Source organism: Mandrillus leucophaeus, unplaced genomic scaffold (genome assembly GCF_000951045.1).
Source record: "Mandrillus leucophaeus isolate KB7577 unplaced genomic scaffold, Mleu.le_1.0 Scaffold79, whole genome shotgun sequence".
NCBI classification, from domain to species: Eukaryota; Metazoa; Chordata; class Mammalia; order Primates; family Cercopithecidae; genus Mandrillus; species Mandrillus leucophaeus.
The window spans coordinates 65,345-82,735 of NW_012108585.1; the positions used below are offsets into that span (position 1 = coordinate 65,345).

The 17,391-nt window shown below is 53.9% G+C and overlaps 1 protein-coding gene across 1 annotated transcript in view; it reads left to right on the forward strand.

The window, feature by feature from the left end:
* IQSEC3 (IQ motif and Sec7 domain 3) overlaps positions 1-17,391 on the forward strand; it is a 46,531-nt gene that overhangs the window by 21,500 nt on the left and 7,640 nt on the right. The window contains exons 4-7 of the mRNA XM_011967129.1: positions 10,238-10,360; positions 10,738-10,904; positions 15,145-15,284; positions 16,833-16,958. Coding sequence (XP_011822519.1) covers positions 10,238-10,360; positions 10,738-10,904; positions 15,145-15,284; positions 16,833-16,958 — 556 coding nt within the window. The remainder of the gene's footprint in view (positions 1-10,237; positions 10,361-10,737; positions 10,905-15,144; positions 15,285-16,832; positions 16,959-17,391) is intronic.

Below are 17,391 nucleotides of genomic sequence, written 5' to 3' on the forward strand. Positions count from 1 at the left end.
AGGGAGGGAGGAAGGAGAGAGAGAGAAAGAGAGAGAAGAGGAGAGAGGAGGGAGGGAGGAAGGAAGGAAGAAAGGGAGGGAGGGAGAAAGGGGAGAGAGAGAGAGAGAGAGAGACCGGGACCCAGTGCAGGCAGGAATAGAAGATTCAGGGTCATTTCCACTGCTTTGAAAATGGTACACTGCCAGCACCAGAAGGATGGAAAGAGAACATCTTCAAAAGTGGTGTCTTTGGGGTTATGGCCTTGACCCTTCACCTCTCCACTCTTTCCTGCCCCACTCCCCACCACAGATAGACAAGGGATTCTCCTGAACAGTCAACAGTTGTGAGAGTTTAAGACCTACTTACTTCTGTAGCTGGAGATCTTGGGACCTTCAGTCCAGGATTGAGACTCCCTTTGGCCTGATCACTTTGGCATTTAAATTGGACTTTTATATAGAAATGGACCTACCTGCCACCCAGTCCTTCCCTGACTGCTCAGGCCTTTGCTCTGGAGGACTTAGTCTCCTCTGTGTGTCAGCTGTGACTGCAACAGGCCGCTCCGACGTGGGCCTTCTAGGAGGGCTTCCGGGGTGTCAGTGTCTCCAGGGCAGGGCTGTCGTATCTCCAGCAGGGCCGTTTGTGACCAAGCAGGCCATGAAATATAATGCGGCTCACATGTGCTGTGTGCCACAGGTGCTGTTCTGAGAGCCTTACATGCAAAACCTCGTTCCATCTCCACAGCGACGCTGGGAGGGAAGTGCGGCTCATCCGTACCAAACAGAGGCACTGAGGAACGGAGAGGTTAGGGAGCTTGCCCACAGTCACAGAGCTAATCAGTGGCTGCGGTGTGAAGCCGGGCACAAAGGCTCCATCACCTGAGGCCTTAACCCTGCACCGTCCAACCTCTGTGCGTCATTCCGAGACCCATGTGGTTCGGTTGCTTTTACAGCCCTTGTCAGTCCCCCGTCGTGAATCATGACACTGAAGACCCCTTAGACAGTCAGTGGTCCAGCCCTCTCATTTTACCCTGGCAGAAACGGAGGCCCTGGGGAAAAGACCTGACTAGTCTCCTGGCCAGCAGCAGAGAAACTGAACAAAATCAGGTACTATCCCACCTCTTGCCTTGGCATTATTCGCTCTGCCCCTTATTTGCTATGCCCTGATCCTCTCGATTTGGGAAGAACGCAGAGCTGAGAAGCTGATTTGCAAGTCTCAAGAGGTCTGAGCCAGATTTAGCTTCCTCTCTCTGGTGTATGCATGTCTTAAAGGGCCGATGGATGGCTGTCTAATGGTATAATTCCAGGCAGAATTAGTTGGTGGGGCAGGGAGGGGTCCTGTCCACTGACAGCCGGGTCAGCCCACACCTAATGAAAATGCACGTGCAGTTAAGCCCTGTTGTATACCAGGAACTTCACACCCACTGCCCCTTTTAACACATGTAACAACCCTGCCTGGTAGATATTCTCAGTGTCGTCTCCATTCTCGAGGTGAGGAGATGAGCCACCAGGAGGCTACGTGACTTGAAGTAACAGCTCCGTGGCCTTTTCTTATTCCACCCACTGCTATTGGCATAGAGCAGTGCTTCTAAAAGGGTGGTCCCCGGGCCAGCAGCATCAGCTTCACTTGGAAGCTTGTTAGCAATGCAAACTCTCAGTTCCCACTCCAGGCCCACTGAATCAGACTCTGGGGCTTGGGGCCCAGCACTCCGTGCACTAATAAACCCACCAGGCAATTCCAATGCATGCCTCAGTTTGAGATCCACCAGCAAACGATGCTGCCGAGTCCAGCAAGAGAAAAATCAGCTCAGGGATTCTAAACTGTAAGGGTAGTTTGAACTTAGTTCTTTTGGTACCTGAGTCTCAAGGTGTGAGTGGCAGCCAGTCCTGCCCAGCCCCCTGAAAAGAGAGTTTCTTCGTCCCTATGACATCACCAGGAACACTGGCAGGTCCTGCATCCGTTTCCTCCTCTTCTATTTTCTTAGCCACGTTGCACTTTTCCAAAACGCCTTGGCCTTTGTTGAGCATGTTATGAGTTCTGACGAACAAAATAACTCTCTGGAGGACGGGCCTTTTTCATTGGATTGTGGAAGCCAAGAACTGGCAAATAAAGCCAGGGTTTCTACATTCCGTGGCAATAGGTGGTTTAGTTTTCCTTCCTAATCCTGAAACCTGGGCTTGGTCTCAGCCAGGAGCACAAGCTCACACACTTCCTCTCAGGCCAGATCTTTGCCGTCTCTTCCAGCCAATTAAAAACCCCTGCTGCTACCATTACCTATTTTCAGCTCCCCACCAGTTCCTTTGTCTGCCAGACACTGTCTTGCTATCACTAAAAAAAAAGAAGGTGGAGATGATGAAATTCATTTTGATCACAGGCGTGTAGGACGCTTCATTTTCCGACAACACAAACTGATTCCACGCACAGATCGATGTTAACAAGCAATTTTATGCAAGATTGTACCTGTTTCTACAGATGCAGGGAACATCCATCCTTTTTCCCCAACCCTTGTGAGGTATTTGCTGCAGACCCTGCAGAGGCTCACAGGAAGGAGGGGGAAGCCTGAGCAAAACCGGTACCACTCGTGATCCACACGCCAGTCAGCGGCACCTCCTGAGACAGGTCCAGTCATGCTTGGCTGGAAGCAGTCTAATCAGTGCCAGTTGCTCTAGTTCTCATCACTCACTTGCGTGTGCAGGGGGAAGAAGAGGGGGTCTGTGCCCGCCACACTGCCTCATTGTCTGGGGTCTGGAATCCTCGGGGCCATTCGCAAGTCCATCACAGGTCTCGGTGTCAGCTCCGGATAATCTTGGCAGCAAAGCAGGCTGAGTAATCCTGGGCTGTTGGGTAGAACTTCCAAAGGCACAGGCCACTGAGGCTCCTTCTCCAGCTGCCAGCATGCTCGAGGTCATTCCTGGTCATCTCTCACTCACTCATTCATTCATCCCACAAAACAGTGATTGGGTGCCCATACCCCAGGGAGGCAGAGATTGAAAGAACTGCCCTGTCTTGAAGGAGCCTGTAGCCTCGTGGGGAAGACAGGCAGGCAAATGTTATGACACAGGGAGATAAACGCAATGGTGAACAGATAAACGGGGACAACAGAGGTCAGGAAAGACTCCTAGGGAGGATGAGAGCTAAACAGAGACCTGCAGGGGTGGGGCTGGGCGGCAGGAAGAAAAACAGCATGCACCAAAAATGTGGGCATGAGAGCCAGGCTGCAGGAGGGACCACGCTGGGGAAGGGGCGAGAGAAGCCGGAAGCAGACAGGGCCTTCTTTGCTTTGCTAAGGAGCTTGGGTTTCACACTAGGGATGTGGGAAGCCCTGGAAGAAATGTGAGCAGGGGCATGAGCCACGGTACCAATGAGCAGCCTAGGATGGCTCTGAAGACGGTTTGGAGGCAGGGAGACTGGTGAGGAGGCTACTGCTGTTAACAGCCATGGTGAGAAAGGATGAAGCCCTAAACTGCAGCTGTGGGCATGGGGAGGGGAGAAGTTGGCAGAGCCCAGGGCCGTGGGGAAGCAGCAAGGCCATGGCCAATGTGGGAGGGAGCCAGGCGTCCAGCGCACAGCCAGTGGTCTCCAAGCTGATGAGAATTCAGAATATGCATGTGCATCAGGCCCCCTGTGTTGGTGCTCCATCTACCAAATAAACATGTATAGATTTTCAGTTTCAGGGGCAGGGAGATGCTGGATTCAGGGACATTTCATCTGAAGAATCTATCAAACTAGACATTGTCAAATATTTACTCAAGCAAGTTAAACTGTTAGCTATCTAGAGCCACCGGAATGGAGGCAGCCACTAGAATGGGGGCAGCCACCGGGACAGTGGTTGTTGAGAGGGGGGTGGGGCCCAGTTTCAGGTCAGTGAGGAGGGGCAGCTGCAATGGATGAGAGGCACCTCTGGAGGGAAGAGTCCGCCTGGGGAGGGACGGTGATGGAAGCCAGGAAGACGGTGTTTCCAGAAGGGAGCAATTAACCATGTCGATGCTGCCAGGAGGCTGGGATGAGGACAGAGAGAGGCCGTTGGACTTGGCCACATAGCAGCCAGCAGTGGCCGTGACGAGGGAAGTGTTCATGGGATCCTGGGATTGGATGCTTGAGTGGAGCAGGTGGACGAGTGAATGGAGATGAGGGGGTGGAGGCAGCAAAGAGGAGAGAAAAGAGGCAGTGACTAGAGAGCAATGAGGGCTCAAGGCAGGGTTTTAATTTGTAAGACGAAAAAGACAAGCTCCTGAGCGTGATTCAGTGGAGGGGAGGCATGGTGGCTCATCTGAAAGAGCACCTCAAACTTCATGTGCCCCAGGCTGGAGACCCCGTCTCTCCTCCCGCACGCGTCTGCACCGAGATACACTCACACTGGAGAACGGAACCTCCAGGCCCTGGGTGCTCCGGCCAGAGCTCCAGGACGCACCAGTGATGCCTCCCTTTCCTCACTTCCCACATTCCCTGCATCTCGAGTCCCATCCGTCCTTCCTCTAAGATGCAGCGAGATCGTCCATCCAGTTTGTTTCCCCTGCTCCTGCCTTAGCCCCAGCCCCATTTTCTCCAGCTTGGACCTCTGCAGTAGCATCCTGCCTGGGCCCCTGCTTCTGTCTTGTTTCCTGCCCCGCTGCCATTCATTTTCTCCCCAAGAGCCAGAGAAATCTTAGAACAAACAGGACCCTGTCACTCCTCTGATCACACCCTCTATTGTGTCCCAGTGCATTCAGGATAAACCCCCAGATCCTTCTCATGACCCACAAAGCTGACGGACTGAGCCCCTGCCTGCCTGCCTAGCCCCACAGTCACCATCCTCCCTATTACTGTCTGCATTGCAACCTTGTGGACCCTGCCTAGGTCCTTGAAAGCTCCTCCTTGCCACGAGCCTTGCGTGTGCTTCCTCCCTTAGCCCACCTGAAAGCTCTCCCCTCTCTCCTTCCTTTGGCCGCCTCCTACTCATCTTTCAGGTCTCAGCCTAAATGCCGTGTCCCCAAAGAGGCCTTTCCAGACATACAATATGAAATGTATCTCCTTTGTCCTCTCCTGGAACGCTATCGTTTCCCTACGTAGAACTTGTCATGACTATAAGTAAAGAATTATTTTTGCCGGGCGCGGTGGCTCACGCCTGTAATCCCAGCACTTTGGGAGGCCGAGGCGGGCGGATCACAAGGTCAGGAGATTGAGACCACAGTGAAACCCCGTCTCTATTAAAAAATACAAAAAAATTAGCCGGGCGCGGTGGCGGGCGCCTGTAGTCTCAGCTACTCAGGAGGCTGAGGCAGGAGAATGGCGGGAACCCGGGAGGCGGAGCTTGCAGTGAGCCGAGATCCCACCACTGCACTCCAGCCTGGGCGACAGAGCGAGACTCCATCTCAAAAAAAAAAAAAAAAAAATTATTTTTGATTCTGTGTTTAATGCCTGTCTCTCCCACCAAGACAGACACTGTGTTGCTTGCCACTTACACCAGCTCCTTAGCACAACCTTGCACACAGGAGCCATTTCAGTGTGTGTTGCTGAAAGAGTCAGCCAGCCACTGCCATAGGGCGCAAAAGGCACCAGAAAGGGGAAGGCAGAAGGTCAGGGATATGGGCCCCTGCTGTGCCCAGGCCAGCTCTGAACCTGCAGGGTGACCACAGAGCCAATAGGCACGCCTGGTTAACTGTGTCCACATGTTTCCCCTTGGCCTCTCACAGGTCCCCACCAAGCCATTTGGGTAAGATCACAGCCCCTAGGAAGACATACATTAGTGCCAGCCACTGAGCAGCAGAGAGCCAGGGAGAGGTGGGGGAGAGGAGGGCACAGGGGGCCACCTGCCCCAGGAGATGTCAGCAAGGAATGAGATGTGTGCAGTCCCCCTGCAGGGCTGGCTCTCTCGTGTACTTCAGTCTCATATGTAATTTTAAAAAATGGAATAATGGTTCATATTGCCCAAGCTTGAGAAAACGAAGTCATTGTACACGTAGTGAAGCACTTGGAGCCATATTCAGTACAGAGAGCTCGGAGGGAGAGCTCCCCGCACTGGAGTAAGGGACCTCCCCGCCACGCCGTGCACACACAGGAGTGAAGAGAAGGGAGCCCAGTGGGGCAGGGAGAGGCCTCACTAGACTAGGAAGCTGACAGCCCGCTCTTCCCAGCTGTGGGAGCATGCGGCAAGCCCTACGCGGCCTTAGTTTTGTCTTCTGTAAAATGGGGAGATGATACACCAGAAAAGACCATCCGGGAATGTGAGGTGCTCTTTACCTTAAAGACGACCGATGAGGAGAGAGGACTCCGGGCCGCCCTGGGTGGAGGCTGCAGGATGGATTTGGTAAACTGCCCACACTCAGCTCTCCATGAGGATTCCAGGGCCGCACAGAAGGCTGGAAAGTGGGGATTAGGAGTGCTGGTAGACGCTGCAAAAGAAGAGAAGCAACAGGGCAGAGAGTGAGAGAAGGGGAGGGAGAAAAAGAGGGCACAGTGCGGGCAGAAGCTTATGCTCAGGGAGTGAAGAGGAGGCTCATGCTGGAGAGGGCCAAGGCTGATGGGTGCTTCTGGGGACTCTGGAATGAGCAGGGCTTATGGCAGACAGCACAGTCCCACCCCCGGCCACCTTCCCCAGGATGACACAGGCCCTATCAGAAAGGCAAACAGTGACAAGTGATTCTCCCGGAGGACGGCGGGGACGAAGCCACCAGCCCGCCGGAAGTGCTGCTGTGGTCATCCGCCCCCTGCCGTTGGGAGCATCTGCTTCAGAGATGGCCGGTGCCTCTGGGTCCCTGTCCTGAGCGGCCACCTGGTCCAACCCCCAACTCTCCAGTAAGGAAGTGGCCTCCTCAGGCAGGAGGGTAGAGTGTCCCACCACTCAGCAGAGCTTCCTCCCTTCCAGCGGGGGCTTTCACAGCCAGAAAATGTCATTTTTTCCCCCAGGGTCTGGGAAACCCAGAATAGCACCTGTTCATGAAACACAGACACCGTGTGGTGGTAAATGCAGGGAGGGGAGGAAGGCAGGATGGCCAGCGCACAGCCAGGGGAAGCACTAAATCTGTTCATGCCTCCATCCACCCCCTCCCTCACCACCTGCACTGCAAAAGCAGCCCCGATATCCAGGTGGGGACACATGCCCCTGAGGGCTGCTGCCCGGTGGCCTGTCAGTTGCTGAATTCACACTTTAAAAGCTGCAACGAGGCCTACCCTTGCACTCAGCTCAGCCTTTGGTGTCACAATTTAGGAACAACCTGGAGATCTTGCAGAGAGTGCTGATTCCCAGGCCTTGCCCCCAAATATCCTAATTTGCTGGGTGTGGGGTGGGGTCCAGCGAGCTGCATTTTAACTCTTATGACTCTGCTATGAGGTCCTGAGAACACACACTGGAAGATGTTGGATGGGAGGCCCCTCCGGCTCCACAGCCCACGTGCCCACCCCTGCAACCCTCCCTGCTCTGAGGCTCACGAGGGGTGTATTCGACTCTCATTATGTGGGCCGACCTTTCAACCTGGCTGCTTCTCCCATCCCAGCCTTTGGCTCTCAGGCTCTGGGCTCACTACCAGGGCTTTTAGCGGCAGCCCTGAGCGAGTGAGCAGCTGCTTGTCACCTGAGTGAAGGGCTGGAAACTAGGCCATCGTGCTTGGCTGGGCAGATCCCACCCTCACCAGCTGCTCCCACCGCCTCCTACGGAAGCCTGCCCCCACGGTGCCCTGGGCCTCCCGGCACCCCCGCCGTTGCAGGGTGAGACCGGGTCCACAGCTCTGGGGCAGAAGGCACTCAGAGAGAGGCTCTTGGAGGAACGTGGATGTGGGAGGTTGGGTGCCAGGACCTCAGGGTTCAGAAACAGGGAAGGGGCGGGGTACATGACAGATGGAGGCAAGTCCTGGGGAGCAGCAGGATGCCACTCAGAGAGACCAAGGGCCTCTTCCTTGGCCTCAAAAGAGTCAGCACCCTGGGCTGGGAGGGCGGGATGTGGTCGCTCCATGCCGCCCCCACCAGTCCGTGGCGCACTTCACATCTTCATCTCTACCAGTCTTTTTCTGTCTTTTCCTCTTCCCCTCCTGTCCCTTCCTCTCCTCGTGTCTCTCTGTCTTTCCCCCTTCCTCCCTCTGTCTGTTTTTCACCTGTTCTTCGTCTCACTCTCCAGTCTTGTTCCCTTTCTGGGATCTGTCTCCTGCCTTTTCCTCCTTGCCTGTCCCTCTCTCTCTCTCCTTTCTCTCTCTGTCTGTCTAATTAGACTTTCCTTGACCTTCGCTGCCCCACTCCATCTCTCTGGCCCAAACACTCCGACTCCCTTGATGCGTGACCACACTGGTTCACCTCCTCCAGGCTCTGTCTCTGTACCCATCGGACCACAGCCTTTTGGTCACCAGCCCTGGACAGTGTCACTGTGTGGCTCCGTTGTGCCCAGTTGCTGACTCCTGATGGGCTGGGCTATGGGAACACACGGATGTGGCCGCATAGGGCCTTTGGTGCTCACATACGGCTGCAGAGGGTACAGGGTGGAGGTGAGGAGGGTCACTGGGAAATCAGAGTAGCCTGTCACTTGGTTGGCCCTGGAGGCCCCTGTTCCCCAGCCGGCACCTCAACCTCAAATGCCCTGATCCTGGTGCTGCTGATTCTCACCCTTGGGCAAGATGCTGGCCTCCACCCCTAGCCCCACCCTCACCTGCCCACCGTCCCAGCCAGCAAACCTGAGAGGAGTGGGCTTTGACCAAGCCAAGGACAACTCACAGCCTGAAGATGGCCATGGGCCCTGCCTGTGGGAGGGAGGGGAAAGGAAAGAGGAGGAGAGACTCCCAGCTCCCTCTCGGCACCCCCTCCCTTTCTAAGAGCCTTCGGTGATGCGCTTTCCTCCTGGTTCTCCCCAGAAAACTGTGGGAGAGGCAGAGTCCACGGACCGCCAGGTCCTGACCACCACCACTCTTGCGTCTCCCCTTGTTTTCTCCTAAAAACTGACGGCAGAGTGGGGGTCTCCACGTCTCCTGGGCAGTAGGCACAGAATGGAAGCTGAGGTCATGGAGGAAGTGGGTCCTGCTCAGAGCTCATGTCACCATCCCATGGCCACTCAGCAGGCGTTTTCTGTGCCCTGATGTGCTGGGCAGGCAGGCCAGAGGACCGTGGGAGCAGAGAGGGATTGCTTGCCAGCAGTGGGCAGTGTCGGGGCAGTGTGCAGGGGCTGTGCCATAGCCGGTGGGAGGAGACGGGTGAGTGGGTGTAGAGTGGGCAAACGTCAGCTCCAAGAGCCTAATCTAATACGCTTGGTCTGCTTCTCCCAAAGGGAAAGCAATGCCCAGGGGACATTGGGTCCCCTGGTTTGCCAGGCCTGGACTCCTGCCTCGCTGCACATGGCCCTGGGGACAGAGCACCCCAAAGGAGGGTGAGGCAGGGTGAGGGGGCTGGGAGGGTTCGGCCTCAGACCCTGCAGTGCAGAGTCCCCTGGATTGGGCTAGACCAGAGGAAGGCGCCTGCTTAGCTGGGAGAACTGGCATATGACCGCCCACACACACACACTGAAGCTCGGGATGTTCAGAGGCAAACCCCCCAGGTTGGAGGCAGCGTTTCAGAGGTAGCAAGGCCCTTGGGGAGCAGGGACTCCAGCCTCCTCCCTTTTCAGAAGGGCACACGGAGGCCCCAGGAGTGAGTGGGCGAGCCAGAGTCACACCAAGTTCACAGGAGGGCCAGGACCAGAATCTGGCCTGCGTGTCACGCTGTCCCCTCACGTTAAGCACATTTGTCATTTACTCTTAAGAGGCCATGCCTCCCACCACAGTCTCCCCGAGGGCTGGGGCAGTTGGAAGGAGCTGGGCTGCAGAAAGCCCCAGGGGCTTGAAGGGCTCTGCTCCTTACTGCTCAGCCTACAGCAGAAGGGACCCAAGGGAGGACTCAGCCACCTCAAGACCCAAATGAGAAAGTGAAATTTAAACCTGGGAGAAACACAGGCTCCTAGCAGTTCTCTGAAAGAACAAAATAAATGTGTTTACTGTATTGTTTATGTTGAAAGCTTTGCTTGGGATAATCTGAGGTTAAGAAGGAAGGAATTGGGATTTGGAGTCGGAAGATCCGAGTTCAGCCTCCCTCCACCCCTGTGTCCTGGGCCACCAAAGCCTCTCCTGGCCTCAGGGTTTGGGCTCTGAAAGGGCTACTGTGGGAGATGGGAGGAGATGGTCCTCTTGGGGCATTAAAGGGAGAACCCCGGGGGCGAGTAGCCTGAGGGGCCCTGCACCCGTCCTGGCTGGGAACGGAGGCCAGCGGGAATGGGTGTTGGAGGGCGCTTAGGGGGCCGCCTGACCTCACACCCTCCCTGCCTGCCCTCAGCTGCGTGGTGGACGAGATGGACTTCTCCAGCATGGAGCTGGACGAGGCCCTGCGCAAGTTCCAGGCACACATCCGTGTACAAGGAGAGGCCCAGAAGGTGGAGCGGCTCATTGAGGCCTTCAGGTAAGGCCACTTCCCAGCTCCACTCCCCAACAGACCCCAGGTTGGGGAAGCCGGGCCGCTGTGAGCCTGGGAGACAGGAGATGTCATCAGGAGGGTTGGACATTGGGCCAGAAACACCCCTTCTGGTGTGGGCAGGATAGGCTGGGGAGAAAGAAGTGAAGGAAAGAAAAGGGACCAACCCCTTGAGCTCCCCAGGCTAGAAAGGTGGGGCATTTGGGGGTGTGGGGAAGAAGACCAGGGTATGGGACAGATGGTGGTCTCCCTGGACCTAAAGCCTTTGGAGAGTTGGGATATCCCCTGGATACCCCCTCCTTTGTTGGGCCTGGGGGAGGGTGAGCGGGGGCTCAGTGTCCGCTCTGCATCTGACCCGCCCACAGCCAGCGCTACTGCATGTGCAATCCTGAAGTGGTGCAGCAGTTCCACAACCCCGACACCATCTTCATCCTTGCCTTCGCCATCATCCTCCTCAACACCGACATGTATAGCCCCAACATCAAGCCTGACCGGAAGATGATGCTGGAGGACTTCATCCGAAACCTTCGAGGTGAGGAGGTGGGCACTGGGGCAGAAGGGGCAAGACCATGGCTCAGGCCCGGTCTGTGCAGTGTGCATTCTGTGAGTCTGAGCCCCTATCACAGATCGTCACCTGCTCTCTGGGCCTGGTCACCCATAGCAAGCTGGGAACATTACTTGTGTGCCAGGCGGCTGGGGCATTTCCAAGAGCCACCGCCACTGCAGAGCAGCAAGCACCCTTGGGCAGTGCCTCTTGCCCTCCATGGAACGTGGTTGGCCTCTAGGCCCGTGACACCAGAGTTGCTGGCTCAAGTGGTGCCAGCCCTTCCCCTCCACAACTTATGAGGAAGGAGCCAGGAACAGGGCCTTCAGGTCCCGGGTCCATTCAAGTCAGCCTTGCAGATAACTTTACGGCACCAGCCGGCAAGTCCTCTCATCGACGCAGTGCGCTGTCTGGCAGGGAGCAAACCAGGACTGGCAGACTGTGATGTGTGCTCCATTGATTTTTTTTTTTTTTTTAGCCTTTAAAAGAATCAAAGTTATACATCCACATAATTTAATAAAGTCAAATAATCCTACAAGGCTTATCACAGAAAAAATTAGTCCCTGCCCCTCTCACCACTCACCTTCTCCAGAGGCAACCACTTTTGACATTTTTAGCTATTTGTGTTGCTTCTGTATCGATAAACCGCATGCTTATGCTTCTCTGTTTCTTTCTATCCCTTTTTTTAACTGGCATAAAGCCCAGACTGTGAGTGTGTGTGCCTGAAATTTGATGAATGTGTATGTTCGTGTGCATTTATGCCATCACACCCAGATCCTGATCTGGATCATTTTCACCCGCCCAGAATGTTCTCTCCTGTCCCATCCCAGTCAATACCTTTGCCCAAGAGTAACAACTATTCTGCCTTTTATCACCATTGACGAGTCCTGCCAGTCCTTGAACTTCATCTAAATAGGGCTATACAGTATTTATACTTTGGTATCTCATCTCTTTTATACACTACTCCTTGTTAATTATTACTTCTGTCACCCAGGCTGGAGTGCAGTGGTGCAATCTCAGCTCACTGCAATCTCAGCTCACTGCAACCTCCACCTCCCAGGTTCAAGCAATTCTTGTCCCTCAGCCTCCCAAGTAGCTTGGATTACAGGCGTGGACCACCACACCCAGCTAATTTTTATATTTTTAGAATAGACGAGGTTTCACCATGTTGACCAGGCTTTTTTTGAACTCCCTACCTCAGGTGATCCACCTGCCTCAGCCTCCCAAAGTGCTGGGATTACAGACATGAGCCACCACGCCTGGCCTTTGTTAATTATTTTTATTTTAAGCATTATCTATTAATTCCCCATTATAGAATGTAAGGATTTAGCCCTCTTTCATCCACCTTCCCCGACCCATCCCACTCACATCAGTGGTCATGTTGTTAAGGTTCTGCACACACACTCCAAAGCTGAGTCTGCAAGTGCAGAATGATTGCAACTCCCTCCTATCTCTACTTTCCCTGGAGTTAATGCTTCTCTTTCCATTTGCTTAACTGTCTGAGGACCTCCCCTGATTCAGCCCCAGCTTCCCACCCTACGTGTCAAGCTCTTCTCCATACATCCAGACCTGGGAGGTGGTGCAGGAGCATCATCTTCGGGAGCCTCTGGTCCTGCTACAGTCTGGACAGTGGCTGGGCCAGGGCACAGCCGGCATCCTGGGCCCTCCTTCCCTTGCTCTCATGGTAGATTCCTGGTTCTTGCATGTCAGAGCTTCCTCATTTTTACTTTACTTCCAGAGAAAAGGCCATTTTTGAGAACTTGCATTTCTGAATGTATCTTTTTCTGTCTTTGACCTTGGTTGGGAGTTTGGCTGGGGATAGAATTCCAGCCTCAAAACACACCAATTGGGATTTCAAAGGCATTGCTTCATTGTCTTTTAGCTGCCAGTGCTGTTCTGCCCTCCCAGCTGCTGGCCTTTTGTCTGTTACTCTTTCTTTCTCTCTGAAAGCTTGCAGGTTCTTCTGTCTGCCCTTCGTGTTCTGGATTTTCACGATGATGTGCCTTGCTACAGTTCTTCTTTCATCCCTCATGCCCAGGGCTGGATTGGTCCTTTCCATCTAGAAACTCATGTCCTCCAGTCATGGAAAGTTTTCTTAAATGTTGTATTTGATCATTTCTGCCCTCCAATTTCTCTGGACTCTCTTTCTTGAACTCCTGTTATTCTGTTGGTAGATCTCCTAGTCTGATCCTCTAACTTTTATAGTTTTATACCTGCCATCTTTACTTCCTTGACTTTCTGGAAAATGTCCCTCAGTGCCATCTTTCATGTCTCCTACCAAGTTGTTCATTCCTGCTGTCATATTTTTCATTCTCAATAGCTCTCTTTTGTCCTCTCAGTGTTCCTCTTTTATAGCATTTTATTCTCACTTTGTAGATCCAATATCTTCTCCCATCTCTGTGAAGATATTAATATTGGTTTGTTTGTTTGAGTTTCTCCCTGCTTGCCTCTATTTCTTCTGGAGTTCTTTTTCTGTTTTTCCCCATATTCCTTTCTCTTTCCTGGTATAGACTTTCCAAATACAGTTGATGAAATCTGGTTGTTCATTCTTATTTAAACTGAGACACCAGAAAGCTGGTGAATAACTCTGTGAACACAGGTGGGGGCTGCTGGCTGGTGGACTTTCTTGTAGGGTGATTTAGTTAAGCCATTTCATTGGGAGATCCCCACTGCAGTATCTGAAGACATTTTTTTTCTTGTTCTGCCTGATACCCAGAAGATAAATGTCCAATCTGTTGCCCAGAATGTATGATTCTGGCTGCCAGAGTTCTGAGATCTTTAAGTGGGAAGTGGGGTTGAAGGTTAATATATAAATATCAACTTCATCCCCCACTTTTCAGCAGAGTCCCACCTTTGGCTGTGTGTGGGGTCCCTCAGCCCAGAGTTCTAGAGAATGGACTCCCAGTCTTCTGCTGGAGTGAGGAGGGAACAGGGAAGCGCAGCAGCTTTGTAACCCATTTTCAACCTGTTTTCCTATTTCCAGCCCACCTTCACCTTCGCTTTTAGGGGTTGCTGTTACACCAGCTCTAAGCCGTTTGGTGGCTGTGTGGTGTTCCAGCGGCTTCTAGCCTCTCTGCTGGTATAGGTTTCAGCTTTCTCAGGTTTGCTAAATCCATCCACTTAGTTATCCACTTTCCAGGTCCTGGGATGCCTGTGCCTTTGTTCCTGTTCTGTCTTTGTGGGTTTATGCTTTTCTACAAGATTCCTTTCTCCCGAATATTCAGAAGCAGCAGAGGCATGCAGCCTGCCACCTTGAACTGCAGGCATCCATATACTCAGCCTTTCTCCTTGCTTTTTCTTACCCACAGCCTGATTTCCTTCAGCGTCCTTGACTGCTGCATGGCTCATTTGCCTGACTTTAAGAACCAAGATCAGATGTGGAAGAAGCCAGAACAGGCAGGGAGCTGTGCATAGAAGGCATGGTGTCCTTTCAGTAGCTGGGAACACTCCTTTGAGAGATGCTTGCCAAAGTTGCTTTATTTTTAATTTTTCCATCATAAAAGAAGCATATAGTCATTAAAGAAAGATTTGGAAATAGTAGAAAGAAGATATTTTAATTGCCTGTTTCTCCAAAAGAAATGTGTTTGCTTTTTGGCATATTTCCTGCCAGTGTTTTTTTGTTGCCAGAGTTTTATCATTACTATGAAGCAGGAGGTGGAACAGGGGTGTCCTCGCCTGCATTGCCGTTGGGTCTGCCTGCTCCCCCACTGCTCCCAGTGAGGGAGGAATCCCTTCAAAGACTAAGCTCTCAACTCCATGCTTCCCACTGGAGGGGAGGGGAGAACCCAGGAGGAGGAGGATCCAAAAGAGAATGAAACAGAACCTCCTTGTGATGCTAGAGTGGTAGGGCGGAGCTGGGGGGTGAGACAAGCACAAGGAAGACGATAGAACTGCAGAGGCACAGAGGGTTGGCAGGAACATGGAGGTGGTATTTGGCTATTGGGAAAGAGGCCTGGGAGGGGGGCGCAAAGACTCCGCTTGAGGAACATCAGGAGGTGAGGCAGGAAATGCGTGTTGGGGCCGTATCATATCATCAGTTTTGGTGCCTGGCTAAGGAACTTGTTCTTAATTGAATGGGTATGAGGCACCAGGCATTGAAGGCATGGCAAAAATCAAGACCACCCGCGGGGAGCTCCAGGCTGGATGGGGATCTCTTCTGTCTAGCTCCAGCGCTCTGACACCCTCCCTCCCAACCCCACCACCACCCCTGCCCACTCCACGTTGTTAGGTGTGGACGATGGCGCTGACATCCCCAGGGAGCTGGTGGTAGGCATCTATGAGAGGATACAGCAGAAGGAGCTCAAGTCCAATGAGGACCACGTCACGTACGTCACCAAGGTGGAGAAGTCCATCGTGGGCATGAAGACAGTGAGTGTCCACAAGCCACGTATCTTCTGTCTCCTTTCCTTCCTTCCTTCCTGGCATCTCTTCCCATTCTCCTCCTTACCTTTCCGAAACTCCTTCTTCGTATTCATTCACATAATAGTTATGGCGTAGCTACTGTATGCCAGACACTGCATCTCTTTTTTTTTTCTTGCCTAATTTCCTCATTGCCTCTTGCCACCAGATACTGCAGCAGGAGAATCTGAGATGAGATGTCAAGAAGCATTGCCTGGTGGTCTAGGGTGGAAGCATCTGGGTGGTCAGATGAGATTTAGTATCCCTTTCCTAGGACAGCATGACTACTAGGCATTCCTAGATGGTCCTGATGAGTAGAAGGCAGGAAATGGACTCAATAGGCTCTACGCTGTGGCATCACCATAGAGGTGCCTTACTGGTAGTGACCTGTGTCCCAGGCAGCATGTTCCAAGCCTGCAATGATTTTTAAAGTGGGCCTTCTCTGTAGGCTACACTTTATACTATAAAGGATGTCATGGGGGTTCCAGTTCCTCCTCCTCATATTGTTGGCTCAGGGGACAGTTTGGGAGAGTTTGGAGACCTCTTCTGAGGCTCTGCACTAGGCTCCCTCCACCCAGTCTGTGCAGGGACAGCGTTTTCTGCTTTGAGAGCCTTTTATTGCTGAGGTCTTAGCATCTGTCTGGTTGCAAGCAACTGGTTTGTCTTACACGCTGGAGTAGACACCAGGTGTCTCTGTGATCCCTTCGCTCTCGCACACTTGCATCTGTGCAGTAGAGAAAGGGTGGAGGTGTCATATCTGCAGGCTGCTGCCTGGGACAGGGGATGCCCTCAAGGTTATAGAGGGAAGCAGGTTGACAGTGGCTGGATTGGAACAGCCTGAAAGCTCTTCTCAATGTCCTTTTCCTGTCCCTCTATCACCTCATTTACTGTGGCTTAGTGGACCCCTTCTCCTTGGCTGTGCTCCCCAAGAGGCATGACAGGGATGAGCCCTGGGGACATGGGGTGAGTATGTGAGGGAAAGAGCCTCAGAAGAGAAGGATGAGAGTCAAGTCCAGGCCCCACCACAGAACCGGAGCCCCTCCCCTCTCCCGCCACAGAGCCGGAGCCCCTCCCCTCTCCCGCCACAGAACCGGAGCCCCTCCCCTCCCTGTGCACAGAACCGGAGAGCCTCCCCTCTTCCTCCACAGAACCGGAGAGCCCCGCACTTCTCCCGCCACAGAAGCGGAGCCCCTCCCCTCTCCCGCCACAGAACCGGAGAGCCCCTCCCCTCCCTCCCCACAGAACCGGAGCGCCTCCCCTCTTCCTCCACAGAACCGGAGAGCCCCGCACTTCTCCCGCCACAGAAGCGGAGAGCCCCTCCCCTTTCCCGCCACAGAACCGGAGAGCGCCTCCCCTCCCTCTCCACAGAACCGGAGCGCCTCCCCTCTTCCTCCACAGAACCGGAGAGCCCCTCCCCTTTCCCTGGGCCCCCGTCTCCTCTTCTGGAAAATGGGCGCTGTGGTTGGGGAGGCCTCGAGGCCTCTGGGTTCTCCCGCTGAGCGCCACGCCCGCGTGCAGGTGCTGTCGGTGCCCCACCGCCGCCTGGTGTGCTGCAGCCGGCTCTTTGAGGTGACGGATGTGAACAAGGTGCAGAAGCAGGCGGCGCATCAGAGGGAGGTGTTCCTCTTCAATGACCTGTTGGTGGTGAGTGGCCCCCCGCTCCGGGCCTGGGCTGGGCTGGGGCTACCCGCTGCCCTGAGCAGCCTGGGCAGGGTCCCTGAAGTGGGCAGGAAAGGACGCCCAGAGGTTTCAGACGGAATGCCTGTTCCGTGGGACGGATCTGCCTTCATGGTGCTTTCACACCGTGGGCGTGAGGGGGCTCAGGCAAACATGCTAATTCCTACTTCATAAGTCGTGACACCGAGACATCAGATGATCTGCTCGTGGTTGCACAAACTGTTAACAAACTAGATCCCAGACCATTGGCCTCTCCACGTTACAGGAAGCCCAGGGCAGGGAGCGCACAGGGCAGGGAGCGCGCAGGGCTGTGCCTCACACCCCAGGGCCTGGGAGGAACAGGGCCTACCTAGGTGGAGCATGCTCTGTCCCTGGGCCTAGGCGAGGCTGGTTTATCTGT